Source organism: Erpetoichthys calabaricus, chromosome 13 (assembly GCF_900747795.2).
Source record: "Erpetoichthys calabaricus chromosome 13, fErpCal1.3, whole genome shotgun sequence".
Classification (NCBI taxonomy): domain Eukaryota; kingdom Metazoa; phylum Chordata; class Cladistia; order Polypteriformes; family Polypteridae; genus Erpetoichthys; species Erpetoichthys calabaricus.
In genome coordinates, this window is record NC_041406.2 from 122,903,795 (window position 1) to 122,926,417 (window position 22,623).

Below are 22,623 nucleotides of genomic sequence, written 5' to 3' on the forward strand. Positions count from 1 at the left end.
GTGTGACAGTGTCTAACCTATGGAAAAACACAGCTTAATTTATCACAATGAAATTTTTTCCATTGAGCCATTATTTTGTGGAGGCTTTTTATTTTCATGCACTTGCTTAGAAAAAATGTGATTTGCTTTCTCTATACAAATGCAAAATAAAAAGAAAAGATATATATTTATCATGAATGCCTAATATTTTCCATAAAACATATGTGGTGCTACAGTAAAAGAAATAATTTGTATCATTGTTTAAAATATTAAATTGTATTTAATGTTTCTGAAATTCTGAAAGGTTTGTTTTTTAATCATTCTTATAAAAATTTCTCACATGATTTGATCTGAGACTAGCGTGCAGATCCAAAATGACTGATCAGTAAAAAGAAATCAACAATATTAATGGTTTATAAAAGCTCAAAAATGACACACCTTCAAAATTTAAGCTACTTGCATTTGGAAAATCAGGTAACCAGTTTCTCAATATTTTGCCTTGGGAAACTCTTTTTTCCATTACATTTTGAAGATATTCTCCTAACTGAAGTTGTAATTGCTCTGAGTAATTGTGTTTCAGTGTGTCTTATGATCAAATAGTTCTTTTCAGTTCTGTCTTTCTCTGATTGATATGGAATTGAAAGCCAGTGGGGGCTCCTTTTGACAAGTTTAAAAATAAACAGTTGTTTACTTTAAAATATGTTCTTAAATTCAACAAAAGTATTTCTAGTTAAATTTAACAAAATAAGACCATTACAGTGCCCTCCACTATTATTGGCATCCCTTGTTAAAATTAGTAAGAGGGGTTGGAAAAAATCAGTTTGCTGAAGAACTGTCATCTTGAACTGAAAAAATGAGAAGCATCTGACTTTTAATTGAAACAAGTGTATATGAAACACTGTATATTCTTGCCATACACATTTTTTCCTTCAAGGAGAAAATACAAGGTTTGCATTTTATATTTGTTTAGATGCATATTGATAAAGATGAAACAAGTGGTAGTACACTTTTGTATTCTATTGTAACATTACACTTAAGGTGACTATTCTATTTTCTGATGTAAAATTGCATGACTTACATGTAATGATTTCTATGAAAAACTGGTTTTTATAACAGTGGACATGAGTTCTCACTTCAAGACAGGAATTATGACAAATACAATTCTATCAGGTTGGCCTGGTGGCACAGTTTTAGCTCTGCAGCCTTGCAGTAAGTAGACCGGGGTTCATTAGGTGAATTGGTAGTCCTAAATTGACCCTATGTGTGGTTGGAGTGTGTAGAGTGTGTTCGCTCCGCAATGGACCAGGGTTTGCTCCTGCCTTGTGCCCTATGATAGCTGGGATAGGCTCCAGCAAAACTCTGTGACCCTGTTCAGGACTAAGCAGGCTTGAAATGATTGACTGACAATTCTTGCAGTGGAATATTATGTATAATAAACAAAAACAAATTATTTGGAAATAAATGTGTGACTTTATCAGTTTCATCTTTCTATAATGCTGTATGTATAAAGTATAATACATGTATGTGCAACTCTGTTTTGCCTTTTCAGTTCTGTTGCTTCTTCATTCAGTTCTTTAAACACAGAATACATTATGCCTTTAAGTAGCAAGGTGTAGGTTTAGTAGGATAGTCATAAATATAAATGGTATATACTGAAAGGTAATTCACTAACTTTGTTTTGATGAACAACATCTAAAACCTTAGTATGCAAAAATAAGAAACAAGATGTTGTTTTAAATTCACTTATTTTGTCCTAGTCATGTGCATTTTAGAAAGACTGTATTTTGTTAATAACGTTGAACCTAACATTTCGTGTACGTATACTTCAGTAAACTTTAACCTGTGGTTTAACAAATAAAGAAAGAAGGCACCATTGCACAGTGGTTAGCATTGCTGCATTTCAGGTACAACATCCGTACAGTTAGGTTAATTGGTGACCTGAATTCCAACATTAATTACTCATACAAATGTGGTCTGATATTCAACTAAATTGCAATGATAGATAAACACAATCTTCTTAAACTAATAAAGCACAATTTTATTTCTTCTTGTCAGTACTGAATATTTTATTTAATAATTCACAGTCCAGGCCTAAATAAATATGTGAAGCATTGTATTTAGTAACTTATAGAACTTCCATTAGTAGAAATACAGTTCACCAAATGTTTATTGTAGTTGCTGATCTGTCTTGTACTGAATTTTAGATTATTCCTCCTTAAAAGAAATGTTTCAGTTCAATGATTTTCTGTGGGATTCCTTGTGTGAACAACTCTCTTTAGGTCATTTCACAGCATTAAATTGATCTGAGGTCTGGATTCTGACTTGGCCATTCCAGAACACCTTCTGTTTAAGCCATTGTTGATTTACTCCTGTGTTTCAAATTATTGTTTTTGGCATCTGTTCAGGTGATGAACTGCTAGCCTGACATTCTTATGTAAAATTTCTTGATACAGTTTTCATTCCACTGTTCCCTGTATGATAGTAATCTGTCCATGCCATGAGAGAGCAGACCAGCCCCAGACCATGATGCTCCCTGCAGTGTGCTTCATGGTTAGGAACGTTTATGGTATTATTGTGCAGCGCCTATTTTTCATGCAAGTATCATTGTCCCAGAGGTGTTCTAAAACCTCCACATGGTTCTTTGTCATCTTAAAACATGCAGCAAGGGGTCTTTTGGAGAGTACTGTTATCCTTCTTTGAATTCCATTTTTGTTCAGATTTGTTCTTATAGTTGATAAATAAACTTTGGCAAGCTCTAGAGTTTTCTGCAGGTCCTTTGCTCTTACTCCTTATTTAGCAACAGCACTGTCCATTTGTAGTCAAATTGTCTTATGGTGGATTGATGGATACCCAGGACTTTGGAGATGCTTTTATAGTTTTTTCTTGTTTTCTGCATCTCTACAATACAGTATTTCTTCTATGGTCCACTGATATTTCATTGATTGGGGTATGGTTCACATGAACAGATCTTTCTTGAGAAGAGCAGACTTTTTCAGTAAGCAAACTTTGTGTGCCTTTTCATAGGCTGGGCACCTCCAACCTACATCCCCAATCTCATCTCATTGACTGGATCATCTAACTGCAATTAGCTTTTGGAGAGATCATTAGACTAGAGGTTTGCATACTTTTTCTAATCTGGATCATTATTGTTTAAACAATAAAAGCAGTATTGATGAAAAGAAGTACAATATTATCTGTGTTATTAGTTGAAGCAGATTGTATTTTTCTATTACTGTGATGTAACTGAAGATCAGAGCACATTTCTTAGAGTAATTAATAAAACAAATCAACAATTTCCAAAGGATTCACAGACTTTTTGTTTGCAATTGTATATTATCTATCACTGTGATCATGCTAAATTGCTTTGTTGTGATATTTCTATGCTTTTAAGTTTTACAGCCTGATGTTAAGATATGTAAACAGCATTATGTGAAGAAATGATTACATTGATTTTTTTCTCTTTCTAATATTTTATATTATTGCTTTCTTTTTGTATTTTATTAATTTTAATTTTGCTGTTTTTTGCTTTTTTCACCTTGGTTTGCTTTTGATATTTGTTCCTTTAACAAAAAGAGGGGAATGAAGCAGAACTACAAAATGATGATGCAGGTAGGAAAGCTATGCTTGTGTTTGATCAGCTGTTACTTGAAATTTCTGCTGTGTGCTATTCCCCATTTGTTAAAGAAGAAATTTTCTGTTTAAGTGAAAGAATATTATGGTTTTCAGTGGTGCATGAAATAAGCTACTCTAGATTACTGATTTAATTATGACTTTGTGCTCTATCTAATATAGTGTTTTTAAATTAATTTTAAATTCACATGCAAAAATAGTAAGTAGCAGGTTGATATCTGTACTACGGTACCTCTCACAAAGTCAAAACAAAGAACCATTTACAGACTTCTTTCTGTAAAATGGCGCTGTAGTTCTTCATCAGATGCTTTCTTTCTATTCCATTCAGTATAATGTAAAAGTGTGTAAAACTGCAATTTTTGGGATAATTGCTGTAGATACAGTTTTGTTAATAGGACTAAAAAGTGCAAAATAAAAATTTTGAAGTAAACATAATTTACCATGTCTTAATGTAGAATGTAATAAATTAGCCAAAGAGCACAGTGGTTGAGTAGGTAGTTCTTTTTTATTTTTATTGATTTTAATTAGAAACAGATAACATTCCATACCGTCAAATCAAATTTAACAAATCAAAGCAAAATTCACCCCCACCCAAGAGAAAGGGAGAGGAGCCAGAAACCAAAGCTGCTCTATAAAAGGAGCAAGAAAATAAGGGTGTCCTTTTCCCCCGAAATGGGAGCTTTTTCTAAAATGTTATTGATTAGATCCTGCCATATTTTAAAAATGTTTTGAACAGATCCTCTAAGTGGGCATTTGACTTTTTTCAATTTCAAGTAATATATAACATCAGTGACTGGGAGGATTCGGATGGGATTCTTCCAGTTGAGCAAGATAAGTCTACATGGTAGTAGTGTAGTAAAGGAAATTAAAGTTTGTTTGTCCTTCTCAACTTTAAGGCCGTCTGGGACTTCACCAAACACAGCTGTTAATGGATTAGGAGTGATTGTGTCACCAAGGCTGTCTGATAGTCATCCAAAGATTTTTGTCCAAAATGTTTTTAATTTGGTGCACTCCCTGAACATGTGGCCCAGTGAAGCTAGATTGCAGCGTTCACAGGTTGAATCTTGCCCTGGAATCATTGTGGACAATTTTAAATGAGATAAATGCGCTTGATAATAGATTTTAAGTTGAATGACTGAATGCTTTGCACATGTGGAGCTTGAGTGTATTCTGTGCATGGCTACCTTCCACTCCTTTTCTGAAATATTAAGTGAGAGATTCTTTCCCAAATGTACTCTGGTGTCTTTGAAAGGAAGAGACTTTAAAATATTTTTATAAATTGTAGAGATGCTATCTGAGTCTTTGAGACTGATCCATAATTCTTCTTTAATAGAAGTAGGTGGAAGGTGAAAAGCATTGGGCAAGTTCTTTTAACAAAGTTTCTAGCTTGAAAGTAGTGGAAGAATTATGTTGAAAAGAAGTTGTATTTGAAGGGTAATTGTTCGAAGGATGCAAAGACATTATCTTTGTACAAGTCTCTAAGTATTTTAATTCCAGACATTTTCCAGACATTGAATAGTGTATATGTTTGAGAGGGTGGACAAAAGTGGTTGTTATGTAGCGGTCCAATAGGTAAAAGCTTTTCTGTCTTAAAGTGCTTCCTACATTGATTCCATATTCTAAGAGAATGAATGGTAATTGAATTTTTAGTGTAATGGCAGCAGTTTGTATTAACTGGGCACAGACTAGGGAATATAAAGAAGTACTGCATGATTTTATTTCTATTTCACACCAGGCTTGTGGATATTCATCAATTTGTGTCAATATCCAGGTCTTGAGAAAGAATATTTGGAGTTAAGAAGCTTCAGTGTTCCTGAATAATAAGAAGTGTGGTACTAATAGAATTATAGGAATGTGTCACTTAGGCATTAAATAAGGATGTGTTAAATTAACCGAACAAATGTGTAGGTATTAAGCTATAAGAATGTATTTCTTGTAACTTTATGTAACCTTTGATATTGTATAAGCTATGTGTGTACGAAGAATGAGGAAATAAGTATTGTTTAAACTGCTGAAGTTGCACACACCCTGTGACAGTTAGGATAAGGAATTGCTGCAACTGGTCTTGTGTGTGTGCGGTGCTGACAAGGACGTATTGCTTAAGACTGTGAGTGTGCTGATGACTCTGTGCGCTCCTGCACATTCCAATCCAGGGTGTGACCGCAAGCTATAACGATCTATATATGACCTCAAATTGAACTGCCATTTTTCCTCTTTTTTGTTTAATAAACAAGCTGGGTATAAAAAGAGGGAAATTCCCTGCTGACGAGAGGCTGTCTGTAGCTATCTGAGCTGACAACTGCTGCGGCCTCCTGCTCACCAAGAATAAAGAAATTGCTTTTTACTCTACATTGGTGTCCATCTCCTGTTGTTCCTGACTTTCAGCAACCACAGTTTTTATAGCTTGTATATTTGCCTCCCATTAATAAAATTGAAAGTTGAGTAGTGCCATGCCACTTTCTGCTTTAGGTTGTTGTACAGTCACCCTTTGGATGAGTGGATGTTTCAAATTCCAAATAAAGGAAGTTATGATTGAGTCTAATTTCTTACAAAAATGATTTGTTAATGTATATGGGGATGCTTTGAAATAGGAAGAGCAGCTTGGGAAGGATGGTCATCTTAAAAATGTTGATTCTCCCTGATAATGCAAGGTGGAGGGTAGACCATCTAGTCACGTCTTGTTTAACTTTTTCCATGCAGACAGCAAAATTTTGTTGAAAAAGAGCTTTATATTTACTTGTAATATTTACCCCTAGGTATTTAAACTGATATGCTAAGATAAATGGGAAGGTGTCCAATCTGATATTACATGCTAGAGAATTCACTGGAAAAAGCACACTTTTATTCAAATTGTTTTTAAGTACAGAAATCTGTTGAAAATCTGCTAATGCTTTTAGGACTGCTAACACAGAATTTTGTGGGTCTGATATATACAGTACCATATCATCTGCATATAGTGATATTTTCTGTTAAAGTCCCTCTCTGAGAATCCCCAATATCTCTGATGTGTTTCGAAAGTATACAGCCAGAGAGGATCAGTGGCATTGGCAAAGAGCAAAGGTGTCTAGTTTGAAGTAGTCTGAAATAATGTTGTTAATGCAAACTGAGGCTTCTGTACTAGTATAAAGTAGTTTCATCCATTCACATGTGTTTGGGCCAAACCCGGATTTGTGCAATGTGGTGAACAGGTAGTCCCATTCAACCATATCAAACGCTTTTTCTGCATCTAAACATAACAGGATCTCTAGGGTGTTAGATATAATGGGTGAATATATTATATTAAACAAACTTCAAAGGTTAGAAGTTAAGTATCTGCCTTTAATAAATCCTGTTTGGTCTTGTGATATTATTTATTACAGAAGGAAACATTGTCTTAATCTTCTGGCTTGAACTTTAGAGAGTATCTTAACATCGTTATTCAGAAGAGACATGATGACTAGGTAGTTCTGCTATTTCATACAATTAGTGTTTTCGTTTTGAAACCACTCTCCAGGGGCCTCATGTATAACGCCGTGCGTAGAACTCACACTATAACATGGCGTAAGCACAAAAGCGGGATTGTGCGTACGCACAGAAAAATCCAGATGCAGGAATCTGTGCGCACGCATACTTTCACGTTTTTCCACTACATAAATCCCGATTTGCGTGAAAAGTAACGCACGTGCACACGCCTTCTGTCCCGCCCCAACTCCTCCCAGAATTACGCCTCTTTGAATATGCAAATCAATATAAATAGCCTTCTGTGAAAAGACAATGGGAAAAGCACGGGAGAAAATATAAGAATTTCAGCGAATACCAAGTGGAGGCAAAGGAAAAACGTATTATTTGTTGGTTTAAACAGTGGTATAATCAACAAAAGGAAGCTGATCGAGTGACAGAGTGTCGGAGAAACTCGAAGGCTCAACTTCACAAAGTCGCACAGTTCCCGAAATAAAAAAGAAATCACATATCAAAGTCGCCGTGAAAAAGCGAGTCGTAGCCCACCGTCTGAGTGTCATATGAAAGCTTATTAGGGTACAGACAAAAAAAAGGCACACAGTGGGGAAAAAAGCACGAAATGTCAACTTTAATCTCGAAATTTCCACTTTAATCACGTAGTTTATTTTGCCATTAAATTAGAACATCATAAACTTCATCTTAAAATCGTTTAATTTACTAGTTTCTCAAATCCCATTGTAACTAAAGTGGCATGTTAAATGCTTTGTTCTGTATTTGATCTTCTATGTGTTCTATGTGTATGAAGCACTACCTGCTTTTTAAACGGGCTTTCTCTTTCTCCGACAGAACACATAATCCATTACATTCGTGATATTACAGCTCTCTGAATAAGTAAAATACTGAGATGTATACGAGATATCTTTTTCATGATGATAGGAATGAAAGCATGTTATTAAACATGGGAACACGGTGGCGCAGTGCTTGTTCATGTCTCACGCAAGAGGCTTGCTGCGCCATGCGCAACCTTCAATGAAATAATTTATCACAGCAGTACTGTCTCTTTCAAACGTACTAACCTCCAATTCCTGTCCTTACTTTTCTTTCTCCAAAAACTCAATCGCCACACAATAACCTATGTAATAGACGTGAAGCCATCTGTAAGCTTAGAACTTTCGATTCTTCAAAACTTTTAAGGAACATTGAAATATCTTAGTAGTACGTGTTTAATTATTATATCCGTCTATCTTTCCTGTGTCGCGTCAGCACCAGCAAGAATACAGCGCAAGGCAGGAACAATTACTGAACTAGCTAGCGCTGCGGCACCGTGTCCTCACATGTTTAATTATTAACAATACAGATTATTTAAATGAAGTTAAAGTTTTATCTGTATAATATAATCAACATGTTTTGCTGCATTTCGTCTTAGAAATGAATACCGTCATCACATGTAAATACGCGCTTTATAAAGTGGCGCAGGTTGTGCAATATTATAACTGTAGTGCAAGTTTACAGTGGGGTAATTGTACTTATAAGTACAAACAGTTCTACAAGGAGCACTTGATGGACTGATTTAGTGCGTTTAGAGTTCTTGGGATGAAACTGTTTCTAAACCGCGAAGTCCGTACAGGGACTAAAGCGTTTGCTGTGGCTCAGGCAGCATCTGCTTCATGCTGTGTACCGATAATTCTCTTTCCAATCAGCTGCTGCTGTGATTTCCCACTCAGATACAGTGATATAAATACTCCGTGTGGTGCAGTGAGAGTAATGTGGAAAAAGATGATCTGCTGTGGCAACCCTTAACGGGAGCAGCTGAAAGAAGATGCAGTGAGAGTTACAACGCTAAAGCAGTTATGGTATTTGGAATACTATGGCTATTCCCTGGACCATTATATTGCTACAGGTTAATTACAATCAGATGCATTACACTAATAAACAATATGCAGTTAATTTCAGTGTATTTATAAAGCCGCGCCAGGAATGTGGATTTAAGAAAGAAAGGGTGATCACACAGGAACAGTAGGACTGCTTTGACACTGGGTGCCGCCAGTCTGCAAAACCGGGCGGATAAATTGCGTACGCCAAGGAATGAGTTACCGTGGAAATGTGCGTGGCTTTACGCCAAGTTTAGGTTTTATACATCGCGATTTGAGCGTGGAAAGGTTCGTACGCAACATTTCTGTGCGTACGCACCGTTTATACATGAGGCCCCAGGTGTTGTGGAGTTTGCATATTCTTCCTTTGTCTGCATGCATTTCTCTCTTTCCTCACTTTTTCATACAGTAAATGCTGTATACATTACACCATATGTTTGTAAGCAAAAACATTACAAAATTAGTACAAAACCTTTTCAGTCCAGTTCAGCATTGTATTGGACCAGAGCCTATCTGAGCAACACTACATGGAAGTCAGAAAACAGTGCTGGACAGGACTCCAACCCATTGCAGACCCACTCATATATACAGGACTGCTTTGGAAGCACCAGCCAGCCTAACATACACATAGTATAGGGGAAGAAATATGGATTACTTAGAAGAAATCCCATGTAGAAATAGAGTGAATGTGCAGATTTTACATCTGCAATGACAATTATACTTTATATAAAATTAAAATGGAATGGTGTCATTTGCATTAGTGTTTAGACATTAGTTAATTTAAGTCTGTCTTATTGAGTCTAAGCTGATCAGCTTCTGTGTTTTGCCTTCTATATGATACAACATAACATTGTAATTTCAGGATAAATTATCACAATCTGCAAGGATCATTGGGCCAGGAATCTTTTAAAAAAAAATGTTTTATAAAGAGGCTTTCTGATAAATTCAGAGATCAAGTTAATAAAATGGTATAGAATAGTAAAGGGTAACAAACACATAATTGAATTTGGATAGTGAGATCGCAAGATGAGTAAGCTGCGTTATGCTACCAAGACTGTATGACGTTAAAGGCCATGCTATACCTTCAAATAGAGATACATGTAATACAATCCACTATGAGACCTTGAAAAATGACTTTGCAAGATCTGAAAATAAGCACATCAGTCAACAATATGGGGAGCCAAGAATATTGTAATACTGTCTGGTATGATTTAGTGGCAAGAATGGAAGCATTAAAGTATATTGCAGGCCCAATACTCAACACTGCACATGCTCCATGATGCATCATGATATCATGTCTACAATGGAGAGCATGCATGTTGCTAAAATCAGAGGTTCTTCTCCTCAATTGGGACTAGAAAACTTTTAATAAAATCATAAGCTGTTTATTCACCAATCAGATAGATAGATAGATAGATAGATAGATAGATAGATAGATAGATAGATAGATAGATAGATAGATAGATAAAGTGCAATATAAATAAAATTTATTATTATTATTATTATTATTATTATAGATAGATAGATAGATAGATACTTTATTAATCCCAAGGGGAAATTCACATACTTCAGCAGCAGCATATTGGTAAAAAACAATATTAAATTAAAGAGTGATAAAACTGCAGGTATAACAGACAATAAATTTGTATAATGTTAACTTTTACCCACCCTGAGTGGAACTGAAGAGTCGCATAGTGTGGGGGAGGAACAATCTCCTCAGTCTGTCAGTGGAGCAGGACACTGACTGCAGTCTGTCGCTGAAGCTGCTCCTCTGTCTGGAGATGATACTGTTCAGTGGATGCAGTGGATTCTCCATGATTGACAGGAGCCTGCTCAGTGCCCGTCGCTCTGCCACGTATGTCAAACTGTCCCGCTCTGTGCCTACAGTAGAGCCTGCCTTCCTCACCAGTTTGTCCAGGTGTAAGGCGTCCCTCTTCTTTATGCTGCCTCCTCAGCACACCACCGCATAGAAGAGGGTACTCGCCACAACCGTCTGAAAGAACATCTGCAGCATCTTATTGCAGATGTTGAAAGATGCCAGCCTTCTAAGGAAGTACAGCCAACTCTGTCCTCTCTTGCACAGAGCATCAGTATTGGCAGTCCAGTCCAATTTATCATCCAGCTGCACTCCCATGTATTTATAGGTCTGCATCCTCTGCACACAGTCACCTCTGATGATCACGGGGTCCGTGAGGGGCCTGGGCCTCCTAAAATCCACCAACAGCTCCTTGGTTTTGCTGGTGTTCAGTTGTAGGTGGTTTGAGTCGCACCATTTAACAAAGTCCTTGATTAGGTTCCTATACTCCTCTTCCTGCCCACTCCTGATGCAGCCCATGATAGCAGTGTTGTTAGCGAACTTTTGCACGTGGCAGGACTCCGAGTTGTATTGGAAGTCCGATGTATATAGGGTGAACAGGACCGGAGAAAGTACAGTCCCCTGTGGCTGTAGAAGTCAAACTAATTTTTTAAAAAGCTAGGGGGCTCTGTCCCCTGCTTGCTTCACTCGCCAACCCCCAGGTTTGGTTAACCGGATATACAATTTAAAGAGATTGTTATTTTCATTTCATTCATTTTTTATTTCTTGATATTTGCCAGTAATAAAGCTGTAGTGAATGAGTTATTTCCCCATACCAAGGCTTCTAGTGCTGTGCTGCATGTCACGCTTCACGTCGATCATTTAAAAGCCTGTATAGCAGCTGCTGCTGCTTGTAACGTGCTGTGTGATCTGCATGTCGCGCTGAGCGCCGATTATTTAAAAGTCTGTACAGCAGCTGTCCTTTTGTCTCACTTCTTTGTCTCGTGGAACATTAAAGTGTCTGCGAGAAATTGTTTGCAAGTAGGGCATGATTTGCAAGTAGTCTCCTGGGACTTCAAAGTGTCTTCCATGCAAGTAGTCTTGCGGGACTTCAAAGTGTCTTCCGAGAAGATCTGAGAAGACCTGCTGTGCACGTGTACCGCTCCCAACATTTTTGAATTCTTTATCCTTTATTTCCAGTCCCGGGCATGGTTAAATGTCTTTCTCGCGGGACGTATAACTCTGCTCACATTGTGGTGGGGGGGGAGGGCTGAATGCACACTAAGGAGTTGCAGTCAAATCAGCTGTTGTCTTGCTGCTGGCGAGCTGCATGTTTTTCTTGTCGCGCTGCGCGTCGATTATTTAAAAGCCTGTACAGCAGCTGTCCTTTTGCCACTTTGCGTCTCTGCTGCTCACATTGTGAAGGCGGGGGGCTGAACACACACTAAGCAGATGCGGTCGGATCAGCTGCTGGCTTGCTGCTGCTGCCGCTTTCGAGCTGCGTGTTTTGCTTGTCACGCTGTGCGTCGATCATTTAAAAGCCTGTACAGCAGCTGTCCTTTTGTCTCACTGCTTTGTCTCGCGTGACGTCAAAGTGTCTTCCAAGAAGATCACATATTGTCTCCCTCTCTCAAGATTTTTTTTTATAATAGAAAGATTTGTTTGTGCATTATCATTGGTCCTTTTTAAAATATAGACCATTTGCATATTGGGGAAAGGGGATGTAATGGAGGGGTGCAATCCAAAACCTAGATTAACGTGGGAACTACTGTACATTTCCATCAGCTAGGAAAGTGCTGTGAATGATGGAAGAACACCCAAAGCTTTGTACCAGGCAAAGCATTATCTCATCTAAGACTACAGTGACAGCATTTACTTTACTTTAATTTGGATGACAATTTTGTTGTCTTGCTGGAATACTGCTTTTTTTTCTAAGTGTACATCATTTTATCTCATTGTTGGGTTTTGCCATGTTGACTTTCCAAAAGACCTTTTTTCCCATTTATTTTCACTGAGATATTTTTCTGAAAACTGTACATGTCCAAAAGGGGTATATGGTGTTGCCAAACTCTTAATTGCAATTTTACTTTCTTTCATTCTCCAAACAAACTTTCAAAACTCAAAAACACCTATATTAGTACATGTAAAATTAATTTTACTATCATTTAACCTATATGCAAAAGAAAACTTGGTTGTCTTTCTCACCACTATATATTATTTTGTGATGTTGTATTCCACATAGCCTACACAGCAAAATTTGGGCTGTCAGACAAGGACAGTGGTAACCTCCTCTGTGTTGTTCAAACAGGCACAGAGCAATTTCATTGCATTTTGTACATGTAACTTTGAATTGAACTGAAGACATTGCTTTTTTATTAAAACAAGCCTTACCTTTGTGAGACATCTAATTGTATGAAATATATACATCAGTACATCACTTTAATATATATATTGTGACAGATAGAGGGCGCTGTCGTCCTCTTGAACCCTCAGACTTGACTCCAGACACCAGGTAAAAGTCCAAATATAATTTATTTGAACAATAAACAGTGCACAAAGCACCCTCCACTCCACAATACTCATAAATCAATAATCAATCACTATAATAATCACAGGGATTCCGGCGCGGCCGACGGCTGACAGCAACCCTGCTGTTGCGCCCTTCGGGCTTGTTCAGCCTTTATCGGCTCTCGGTCCTCCTCACACCCAGTCAGGTAAGTCCAGGTTAATTCGGCGTCCGTCATGGTCTTCACCCAGTCGGGACTGCCCTTCTTCTTTCCAGATTTCTTCCCCATAGTCTGCTTTAAATAACGGCTCGCAGCTGTAGCGCTCTTGGTCGCGGGTGGGATATTCACCTCTGCAGTTTCAAGAGGGACCTTCTTAGGGTTCTGTCCACAGTAAAATTTATTTAAATCCAGGTCCTCTGCCAAACCCGACGGCCAGAGAATCCTGCCGAGACTACTCCAACTGTGACAGATAGAGGCTTTGTCCACTTCTTGAACCCTCAGGTACCACTCTGATGACCAGGTTAAAGTATAAATATTCTTTATTTTATAAGAATACCGTGCACAAAGCACTCTCCACACCCCACTCATAAACACTACAATTCTCTCACTACAAACCAATCCTCCTCGCCCAGACACTTTGCCACCCTACCTCCCAGCTCAGCTCAGTGTACTGGGCTTCCCAGAGTCCTTTTATACATCCTGACCCGGAGGTGTTCCCGTTCAACAGTCCACAGTTCCTTTTCCCTTCCGGGTCAGGGTAAACAGTCCTTTTCTTCAACCCGGGAGCACGTCGTTTCTTCCTGTCACGTGACCGTGACATACTCCCTGGTTATAGGGCACATGCGAGCCTACGACCCCCCTACAGTGACGCCTGGTGGCCCCCAAGGTATCCAGCAGGGCTGTGTATAAAAACTACATAGTCCATGAGGCCCTGCTGGAACTCGGGTCATGTCCACGCTGCTGGGAGAGCTCCTCCTGGCGGCCTGGGGGTGAGGGCCGGAGAAATAAGCCGGCAATCCACCACAATATATATATATATACTGTATATATATACTGTATATACAGTGATCCCTCGCTATATCGCGCTTCGTCTTTTGCGGCTTCACTCCATCGCGGATTTTAAATGTAAGCATATGTGAATATATATCTCGGATTTTTCACTGCTTCGCGGATGTCTGCGGTCTACAGTACGTGTGCTTCCTCAGTTGATTTGCCCATTTGAATTCAAACAAGGGACGCATTTGAATTGAAACAAGGGACTCTATTGGTGGATGGATGAGAAGCTACCCAATCAGAGCATGCGGTTAAGTTCCTGTGTGCTGCTGATTGGCTCAGCGACGGAGTGCTACATTAACCAGGAAGTACTAATCTCACTCATTCAGCATTAACGTGCACAAGCGCCAACAGAAGATGCAAATGATTGCAGAAAAGGTAAAAGTTTTGGATATGTTGAAGGAAGGAAACAGCTACACCGCTGCAGGACACCATTACAGCATAAATGAGTCCACGATTCTTTTTATTTAAAAAGGAGGAAAAGCATATAAGATCTACGGCCGCAGTGACTTTTAACCAGGGCGCAAAATGAGTTGCAAGTGGACGTTGTAAGGCAGTAATCTGGATGGAATCTGCTTTAGGGATTTGGATTGAAGAGTGATGGAAGAACAACAACGGCGGTGCTACACAGTCGCCTGAAGAGGCTCCTTTAGAAGAGCTGTAACGCTGTCCTTTGTTGTGCAGTAAAATTAAACTCATCATTATCGGACAAGTCGTCGTGTCATTGTTGGTGAGTAACCATAATTAATTATTTACGTACAGTACTTATTACATGTACATAGTTTAGTGTCACTGTACACACATTTTATTGTATACAATTTTTCTTGCATTGTACGTATTTATTGATGGTGGCCTGTCTGTCGTAATGGCTGTAACATATGTGATATTGGAGACGCTCGATATCTTTAAAATAATATTTAGGTTTTACTGTGTTTACATACATAATTTCAACGAATCTTACCTAATATCTAAGAGAATACAAAGGGTTTATGCTGTATAATTGTGCGTGAAATGTTTATAATAGTGTGGGAGAGTTTATAAGGGCTTAAAATATATAAAAATAACCACATGAACATATGGTTTCTACTTCGCGGATTTTCTTATTTCGCGGGTGGCTCTGGAACGCAACCCCCGCGATGGAGGAGGGATTACTGTATATAATAAATACTAAGGTCTGTGTGTCCAGTCCTCATGAGCAATCTGAATGGTCAGTTTGGCTTTGTTATGATTGGTTCATTTGACTTTGGCTACAAAAAAAGAAGTGCAAGTGTGAAATGTATGTGGAGGAGAAAATTTGTAAGAGGCACACAAAGAGAGTCACCTTCAAAGACAGCAAATAAAATACAGACAGGAGGTGAGAAAGGTGCCTCAAAAATAATGACTGAGAAAGCAGGCTTTACTCGAGAAATGGAGTGCTACTTAGGTGACGTTCACAGACACAAATACAGAGGAAAGGCATTGAAGGTATACGTAGTGTAAGAGATAGAAAATATTTTTTGATTTATTCTATTACCTGTTTTAGACAGATTATGTGGCTAGTATATAGCTGTTTCATTTTGAAGTTAGAAAAATCAGTCAGTCAGTCATTTTCTAATCCGCTTAGTCCTGAACAGGGTCACAGGGGGTACTGAAGCCTAAGCATAAGGTACAAGGCAGGAACAAACCCTGGACAGGACGAACACACACACCCACACAGTCATACCAATAGTCCATTTAGTATCACCAATCCACCAGACCTGCAGGTCTTTTAGACTGTGGGAGGAAACTGGAGCACCCGGAGGAAACCCAAGCAGATATGGGTAGAACATGTAAACTCAGTGCTGGGAGGACTTAAGACATGAACCCTGGTCACATTACTGCGAGACAGTAGCAATACTACTCTACCACTGCACCACTCAATTAGCAAAATCTGATTTTATATATATAGAAGAAGAAGGAGAAGATTAGGCCCGGGGATGTTTTATGCATTCATTTTTGTTATTAATATGGCCAGTTTAACACATTAAAAAATATTGTCACATCCAGGGCAGGTAATGAGATGATGACCTCACATTGGCGTTCATTTTCTTGATTTATACATACCTACATAGATGCAGTGGAGTAGGAAAAAAGGGGAGGAGGAATGTGGGCAGTCCTGGTGCAAGACTAGAGAAAAGTCACAAAGATAAAAATTGCACTCTTTTTTTTCATTTCATGTTTCTGTAAGAAGATTGATTCAGTGTCATACCACCTAAGTGCAAATTAAGTTATCTTTGAGTGGCACTAAAATCAAAATAATTGTCAGTGGTTAGGTAAGATAGCTGCTATGAAGAACTTTTTGCAGTGCTCAACAATGAGGATCGTCCAAGCCGGATCACCCTTGGGGAATTGCACCACATGACCGTAGTGCCATAACTGACACTTCCTCACAATGTAGGTAATGTGCCTCATTCAGGACTCCATGAGCAAATGCTCATTCGTGATAAAGTCAAATCAATGGTATCCAAGGATTCTCTGAAGAGACACAGTACTGAAGGAGTCCAGTCTCTGTCTCAGGTTACTGGATAGTGTCCATGTCTCACAACCATATAGCAAAGCAGGAAGAACCAGGACTCTAAAGACTTCATCCTTCATACTTTTGCATAGATATCGGTAGTGCCACATACCCCTTTTCAGCGACCTCATGACCCCCCATGCTCTCTCAGTCCATCTACTGACTTCATATGAAGAGTCACCAGAGACATGAATGTCACCGCCGAGGTAAGTAAACCTCTCTCGACAAGATTGACACTGTCTGTGCAGACAAACACACTGCTGATGGCTGTGCCTAAGAGGTCATTAAACGCCTGGATCTTGGTTTTTATCCAGAACACTCGCACGTCCAGACACTCAGACTCCTCACTCATAATAACCGAAAATAACCAAAAACCCAGGAATTGGACTGCATTTTCAGAACATTTTAACAGACTAAAACATCCCAATCAAAATATAGATTAGACCACTTTTGAGTTAGAATTGAGGGGAAAGGACAGTTGTAGAATTTGTATCCTCATTTCAGGTTTTTGTATGTCTTACTTAACTGGTAATTATTCAGATTTCATTGAAGTATTATAATAGGAATTTTTAAGAATTTCTATTGCATCATCACTGTAATTGCACAATTGATCTTTTGCCTAGTGCCTCACTACCTAAGGGTTGCTTACATTCCTTACAGTATCTGTTCCCGAGAGGAAAGCCAGGGATAGATTTATTAAGGAAAATCTGATTAATTTGTTTATTCAACCATCCAGTAGTTCAGTTGGAGCAGGTTGTTTGTTTCCTGAAAAAAGGATGGGTCTCTTTGACCCAGTGTTGATTATAGGGAATTGAATAAAATAATGATTGAGAATAATTGCACTCTTCCTCACTTTTTCTTCTTCTTTGTCAGAGAAGTAATTCCACTATGTTATATGTGTTGGACGGATCTTTGGTGTGTCTGTTGCATCAATAGAATTTAGAAAGGGGATGAGTGGAAGATGGTTTTTGACATGGTATAAGATCATAATGATCTATTATTGATCTATTCAGTTCCCCTGCTGAAAATATGTGAGTGCATGCTAGTGGCTCAGAAACCTTTGACACACATAACAGACTGTTCCCCTCAACATCAGTTTTAACATCATTCTGATAGTTTTTGTTAAGTATAATCAAACCAAACTCTTCTGTGTAATTGCAACATTTTCCACTTCCTAGTAGACTATGGGAACAAATCACCTGGATATATCACACATGTGTCTTCCTCTCTGACAGAAAACACTTTCAAATGTTGTTGATAGATTTTTCTCTAGCTACATATTTGATCTTATTAAAGAAAGTTCTCACAGCACATTTCTTGAGTTTTTAGATTACAGACCATGGAGCAAAATATGTGTGTACCTTTTGATTAAGTTTCCATTCAGCTTTAGGATTAAAACTGAGTTTAACTATCTGTCATCCTATTAATGATCAGATGGAAAGAAATAACCAGGAATTATGCTAATATGTTAATTACAAGATCTTTCTCTCTCTCTCTCTCTATTTATATATATTGTATATATATATATACAGTGGAACCTCGGTTTGCGAGTAACTTGGTTTATGAGTGTTTTGTAAGACGAGCTAAAATTTTTAATAAATTTTGACTTGATAAACGAGCGAGGTCTTGCAGTACGAGTAGTATGTATACGCTTTGTCTGCTGAGTGTCATGTGATCACAACTGAGCTGATGGTTCTTATCTGTGTCTCTCCCGCTGCGGGATTGTGGGCAATCGTCTCCTATTCTCCGTCTGAGTAGGCGTGTCTCACTCATATAGTCAACATCCGTACGAGCGTATACTGTTTACTGCAGCATTAGCATTGTGACTGTGTGTGTGCGTGCGCGTGTGTGTGTGTGTGTGTGTATGTGTGTGTACTCGCTCGCTCGCTCACTCGCTCGCGTGTGTGTATGTGCACGCGCGCGCTCATGTGTGTGTGTGCTGTGACATGCGAGTCCCCATCTTGCACCCTAAAACACGAAGCTGAGTCTCAGTACTTTAGCAACACCAGCTTTATTCAGCTTGAAACAGCAACAGCGCGGTAGCGGGATCTGCCGCTCTCCTATACACAGACACAGCAGTCAGGCAGGGTCCTGCACATTTACAGTGAGGAACATAAGTATTTGAACACCCTGCGATTTTGCAAGTTCTCCCACTTAGAAATCATGGAGGGGTCTGAAATTCACATTGTAGGTGCATTCCCACTGTGTGAGACAGAATGCAAAAAAAAAATTCAGGAAATCACATTGTATGATTTGTACAGAATTTATTTGTATTGCACTGCTGCACATAAGTATTTGAACACCTGGCAATCAGCCAGAATTCTGGCTCTCAAAGACCTGTTACTCTCAGTGTTAATATTTGGTACAGAACCCTTTGTTTGCAATTACAGAGGTCAAACGTTTCCCGTAGTTCTTGACCAGGTTTGCACACACTGCAACAGGGATTTTGGCCCACTCCTCCACACAGATCTCCTCTAGATCTGTCAGGTTCCGGGGCTGGCACTGAGCAACACGGAGTTTCAGCTCCCTCCAAAGATTTTCGATTGGATTTAGGTCTGGAGACTGGCTAGGCCACTCCAGAACCTTGATATGCTTCTTACGGAGCCACTCCTTGGTTATCCTGGCTGTGTGCTTCGGGTCATTGTCATGTTGGAAGACCCAGCCACGACCCATCTTCAGTGCTCTGACTGAGGGAAGGAGGTAGTTGCTCAAAATCTCACAATACATGGCCCCGTTCATCCTCTCCTTAATACAGTGCAGTCGTCCTGTCCCCTTCGCAGAAAAGCACCCCCAAAGCATGATGTTTCCACCCCAATGCTTCACAGTAGGGATGGTGTTCTTGGGATGCAACTCCTCCTTCTTTTTCCTCCAAACACGGCGAGTGAAGTTTAGACCAAAAAGTTCTATTTTGGTCTCATCTGACCACATGACTTTCTCCCATGCCTCCTCTGGATCATCCAGATGGTCATTGGCAAACTTCAGACGGGCCTGGACATGTGATGACTTGAGCAGGGGAACCTTCCGTGCAATGCGTGATTTGAAACCATGATGGCATAGTGTTCTACCGACAGTGACCTTTGAAACTGTGGTCCCAGCTCTCTTCATGTCATTGACCAGCTCCTCCCATGTAGTTCTGGGCTGATTCCTCACCTTTCTTATCATCTGTGATACCCCACGAGGTGAGATCTTGCATGGAGCCCCAGTCCGAGGGAGACTGACAGTCATCTTTAACCTCTTCCATTTTCTGAGAATTGCTCCAACAGTTGATCTATTTTCACCAAGCTGCTTGGCAATTGCCCCGTAGCCCTTTCCAGCTTTGTGGAGGTCCACAATTTTGTCTCTGGTGTCTTTTGACAGCTCTGTGGTCTTGCCTATGGTAGTAGTTGGAGTCTGACTGACTGTGGGGTGGACAGGTGTCTTTAAAGAGCTCAGACAGGTGCTATTAATTAAGATTCCTAAGTGGAGTAGAGGTGGACTTCTTAATGGCAGAGTAACAGGTCTTTGAGAGCCAGAATTCTTGCTGATTGCCAGGTGTTCAAATACATATGTGCAGCAGTGCAATACAAATAAATTCTGTACAAATCATACAATGTGATTTCCTGAATTTTTTTTTTTTACATTCTGTCTCTCACAGTGGGAATGCACCTACAATGTGAATTTCAGACCCCTCCATGATTTCTAAGTGGAGGAACTTGCAAAATCGCAGGGTGTTCAAATACTTATGTTCCTCACTGTATAATGTTCCTTGTTCCTTGTATCACCTATCGACGGCAGGCGCTTATAGTATGTCCACGATCTTTTCGGATTCACTTTTACGCCGAACTGCTACAGCGCTGGGAGACTGCTTTGGGACGCTCTTCCGCGTGTTGTCCCATTGGGTGCAATCCCACAAGAGTTTAGAAACTCACTCACACCAGCCATGATTCTTTTCAAAGGTAAAGTGCAGGTTAATTTGTTTTATATATTTTTACTTTATATTTTGTATTAATCATTTTTATATGTAGAGAAAAGCCAAGCAAAATGACACCTTTTATTGGCTAACTAAAAAGATTACAATATGCAAGCTTTCGAGGCAACTCAGGCCCCTTCTTCAGGCAAGATGTAATCATTTTTATATGAATAGTTTTGGGTTGTGGAACAAATCATCTGAGTTTCCATTATTTCTTATGGGGAAATTCACTTTGATATACAAGTGCTTCGGACTATGAGCACGTTTCCGGAACGAATTATGCTCGCAAACCGAGGTTCCACTGTATATATATATATACTGTATATATATATATATATATATATATATATATATATATATATATATATATATATATATATATATATATATATATATATATGTATTGTGGTGGACGGCAAAAGGGAAGAAGGATGGGGGAAGGCAGCTACTTTGAGTCACTGTCTCCCCTAAGACACCAGATGGCGAGTTCCCTGCAGCATAGCGGTGCCCTGAATTCACGCAGGGCATCATGGAATTTGTAGTTCAGCATCACAACCCTGCTGGGTTCCGTGGGTGCCGCCAGGAGATGCTGCAGGAAGATCTGGGGATTTGTATTTCCCATATAGCCCGGAAGTACTCCCAAGTCATGGGGTCGGAAGCCTCAAAGTACTTCCGGGCTGAAGAATACCTCAAGTCCTCCATTTGACCCGGAAGTGCTGGAAAGTCATGGGGATGGAAGAACGGAAGCACTTCCGGGTCAAGGACTATATAAAGGACTACTGAAGACCCAGCAAGCAAGCCGGAGTTGGGAGGTAGAGGACAGAACTCACTGGGAGGTGTGGAGGAGAGATTGCATTGATTTATTGTTTATTTATTATGTTTATGGTGGCTGTGGTGCTTGAAAGGCACTGTGAGAAGGATAAGAATAAAAAGAACTTCTTCATGCTTTTATCCCGTGTCTGCGTATCTGTCTATTGGGTTTAACGGGGCGAAAGCAACCCCTGGTGTTCACTATATATATATATATATATATATATATATATATACTGTACATATATACTACAGGTCAAAGGTTTTCGAATACTTCAGTTTTTCCAGTTTTACTTCAAATTTAACCAGTTGAAATACAATGAATGAAGTGAAATGGTGAAAAGGTGAGCAGTGAACTGCCAGAGGTTTAAATTTAAAGTTTAGTTATCAAAAACTGAAAAAAAGGAAATATCAGAATATTACAAATAGGCCTTCTTCAGGTTACAACTAATAGGTTACAACTTACAGATGTTCTGCAATAATTAAAGTAAATTAAGCCTTGTAAGTTAAAGCAAACAATTTACACTGGTATCCCAACTTCTCTTGATTATTTAGAAACCCTCTGTCTGTCTTAAATCAGAATTGGAACAGACTGTATTACTACACCCTCTGAAGCACAGCTTGGAAAATATTCTGGTGATAATGGCAAGAAAATGGCAATTAACAATTACCCTTAGAAGTGTAGGCTTTTCATTTACAGCAACTGAAAAAAAAATCAAATTATTAGTGAATACAATGTTCTACATAATCCAAAGACAACTGGAAACTGGAATAAACTGTGATAAGAAGAGATCTGGCAAACCCAAAGTCACAACCCAATCAGTAGACAGGTTTCTGAGGGTCACCAGCTTGCATGATTAGCACTTTGGGATTGCTAAAATATAAAGTGCAATATAAATAAAATTTATTATTATTATTATTATGATAGACACCTTACAACACAACTGTTTCAAGCATAGCTTAACAGTGGCGTTAATTGCCATTTCCTTGCCATTCTTACCTTTAAACCATTTTAGGTCATTCATTGCATTTCAACTGATTAAATTTGAAAAAAGTTG

The 22,623-nt window shown here is 38.9% G+C and overlaps 1 protein-coding gene across 35 annotated transcripts in view; it reads left to right on the top strand.

Annotated features, from left to right (window-relative positions):
- Positions 1 to 22,623, top strand: part of rims2a (regulating synaptic membrane exocytosis 2a) — a 1,351,795-nt gene that overhangs the window by 1,102,242 nt on the left and 226,930 nt on the right. For 22 of the 35 annotated variants that reach the window (XM_051936048.1, XM_051936052.1, XM_051936051.1 and 19 more), the window contains one exon: positions 3,553 to 3,588. The exons of the other annotated variants lie outside the window; for them this stretch is intronic. In XM_051936048.1, coding sequence (XP_051792008.1) covers positions 3,553 to 3,588 — 36 coding nt within the window. The remainder of the gene's footprint in view (positions 1 to 3,552; positions 3,589 to 22,623) is intronic. 35 annotated transcript variants of the gene reach the window in all.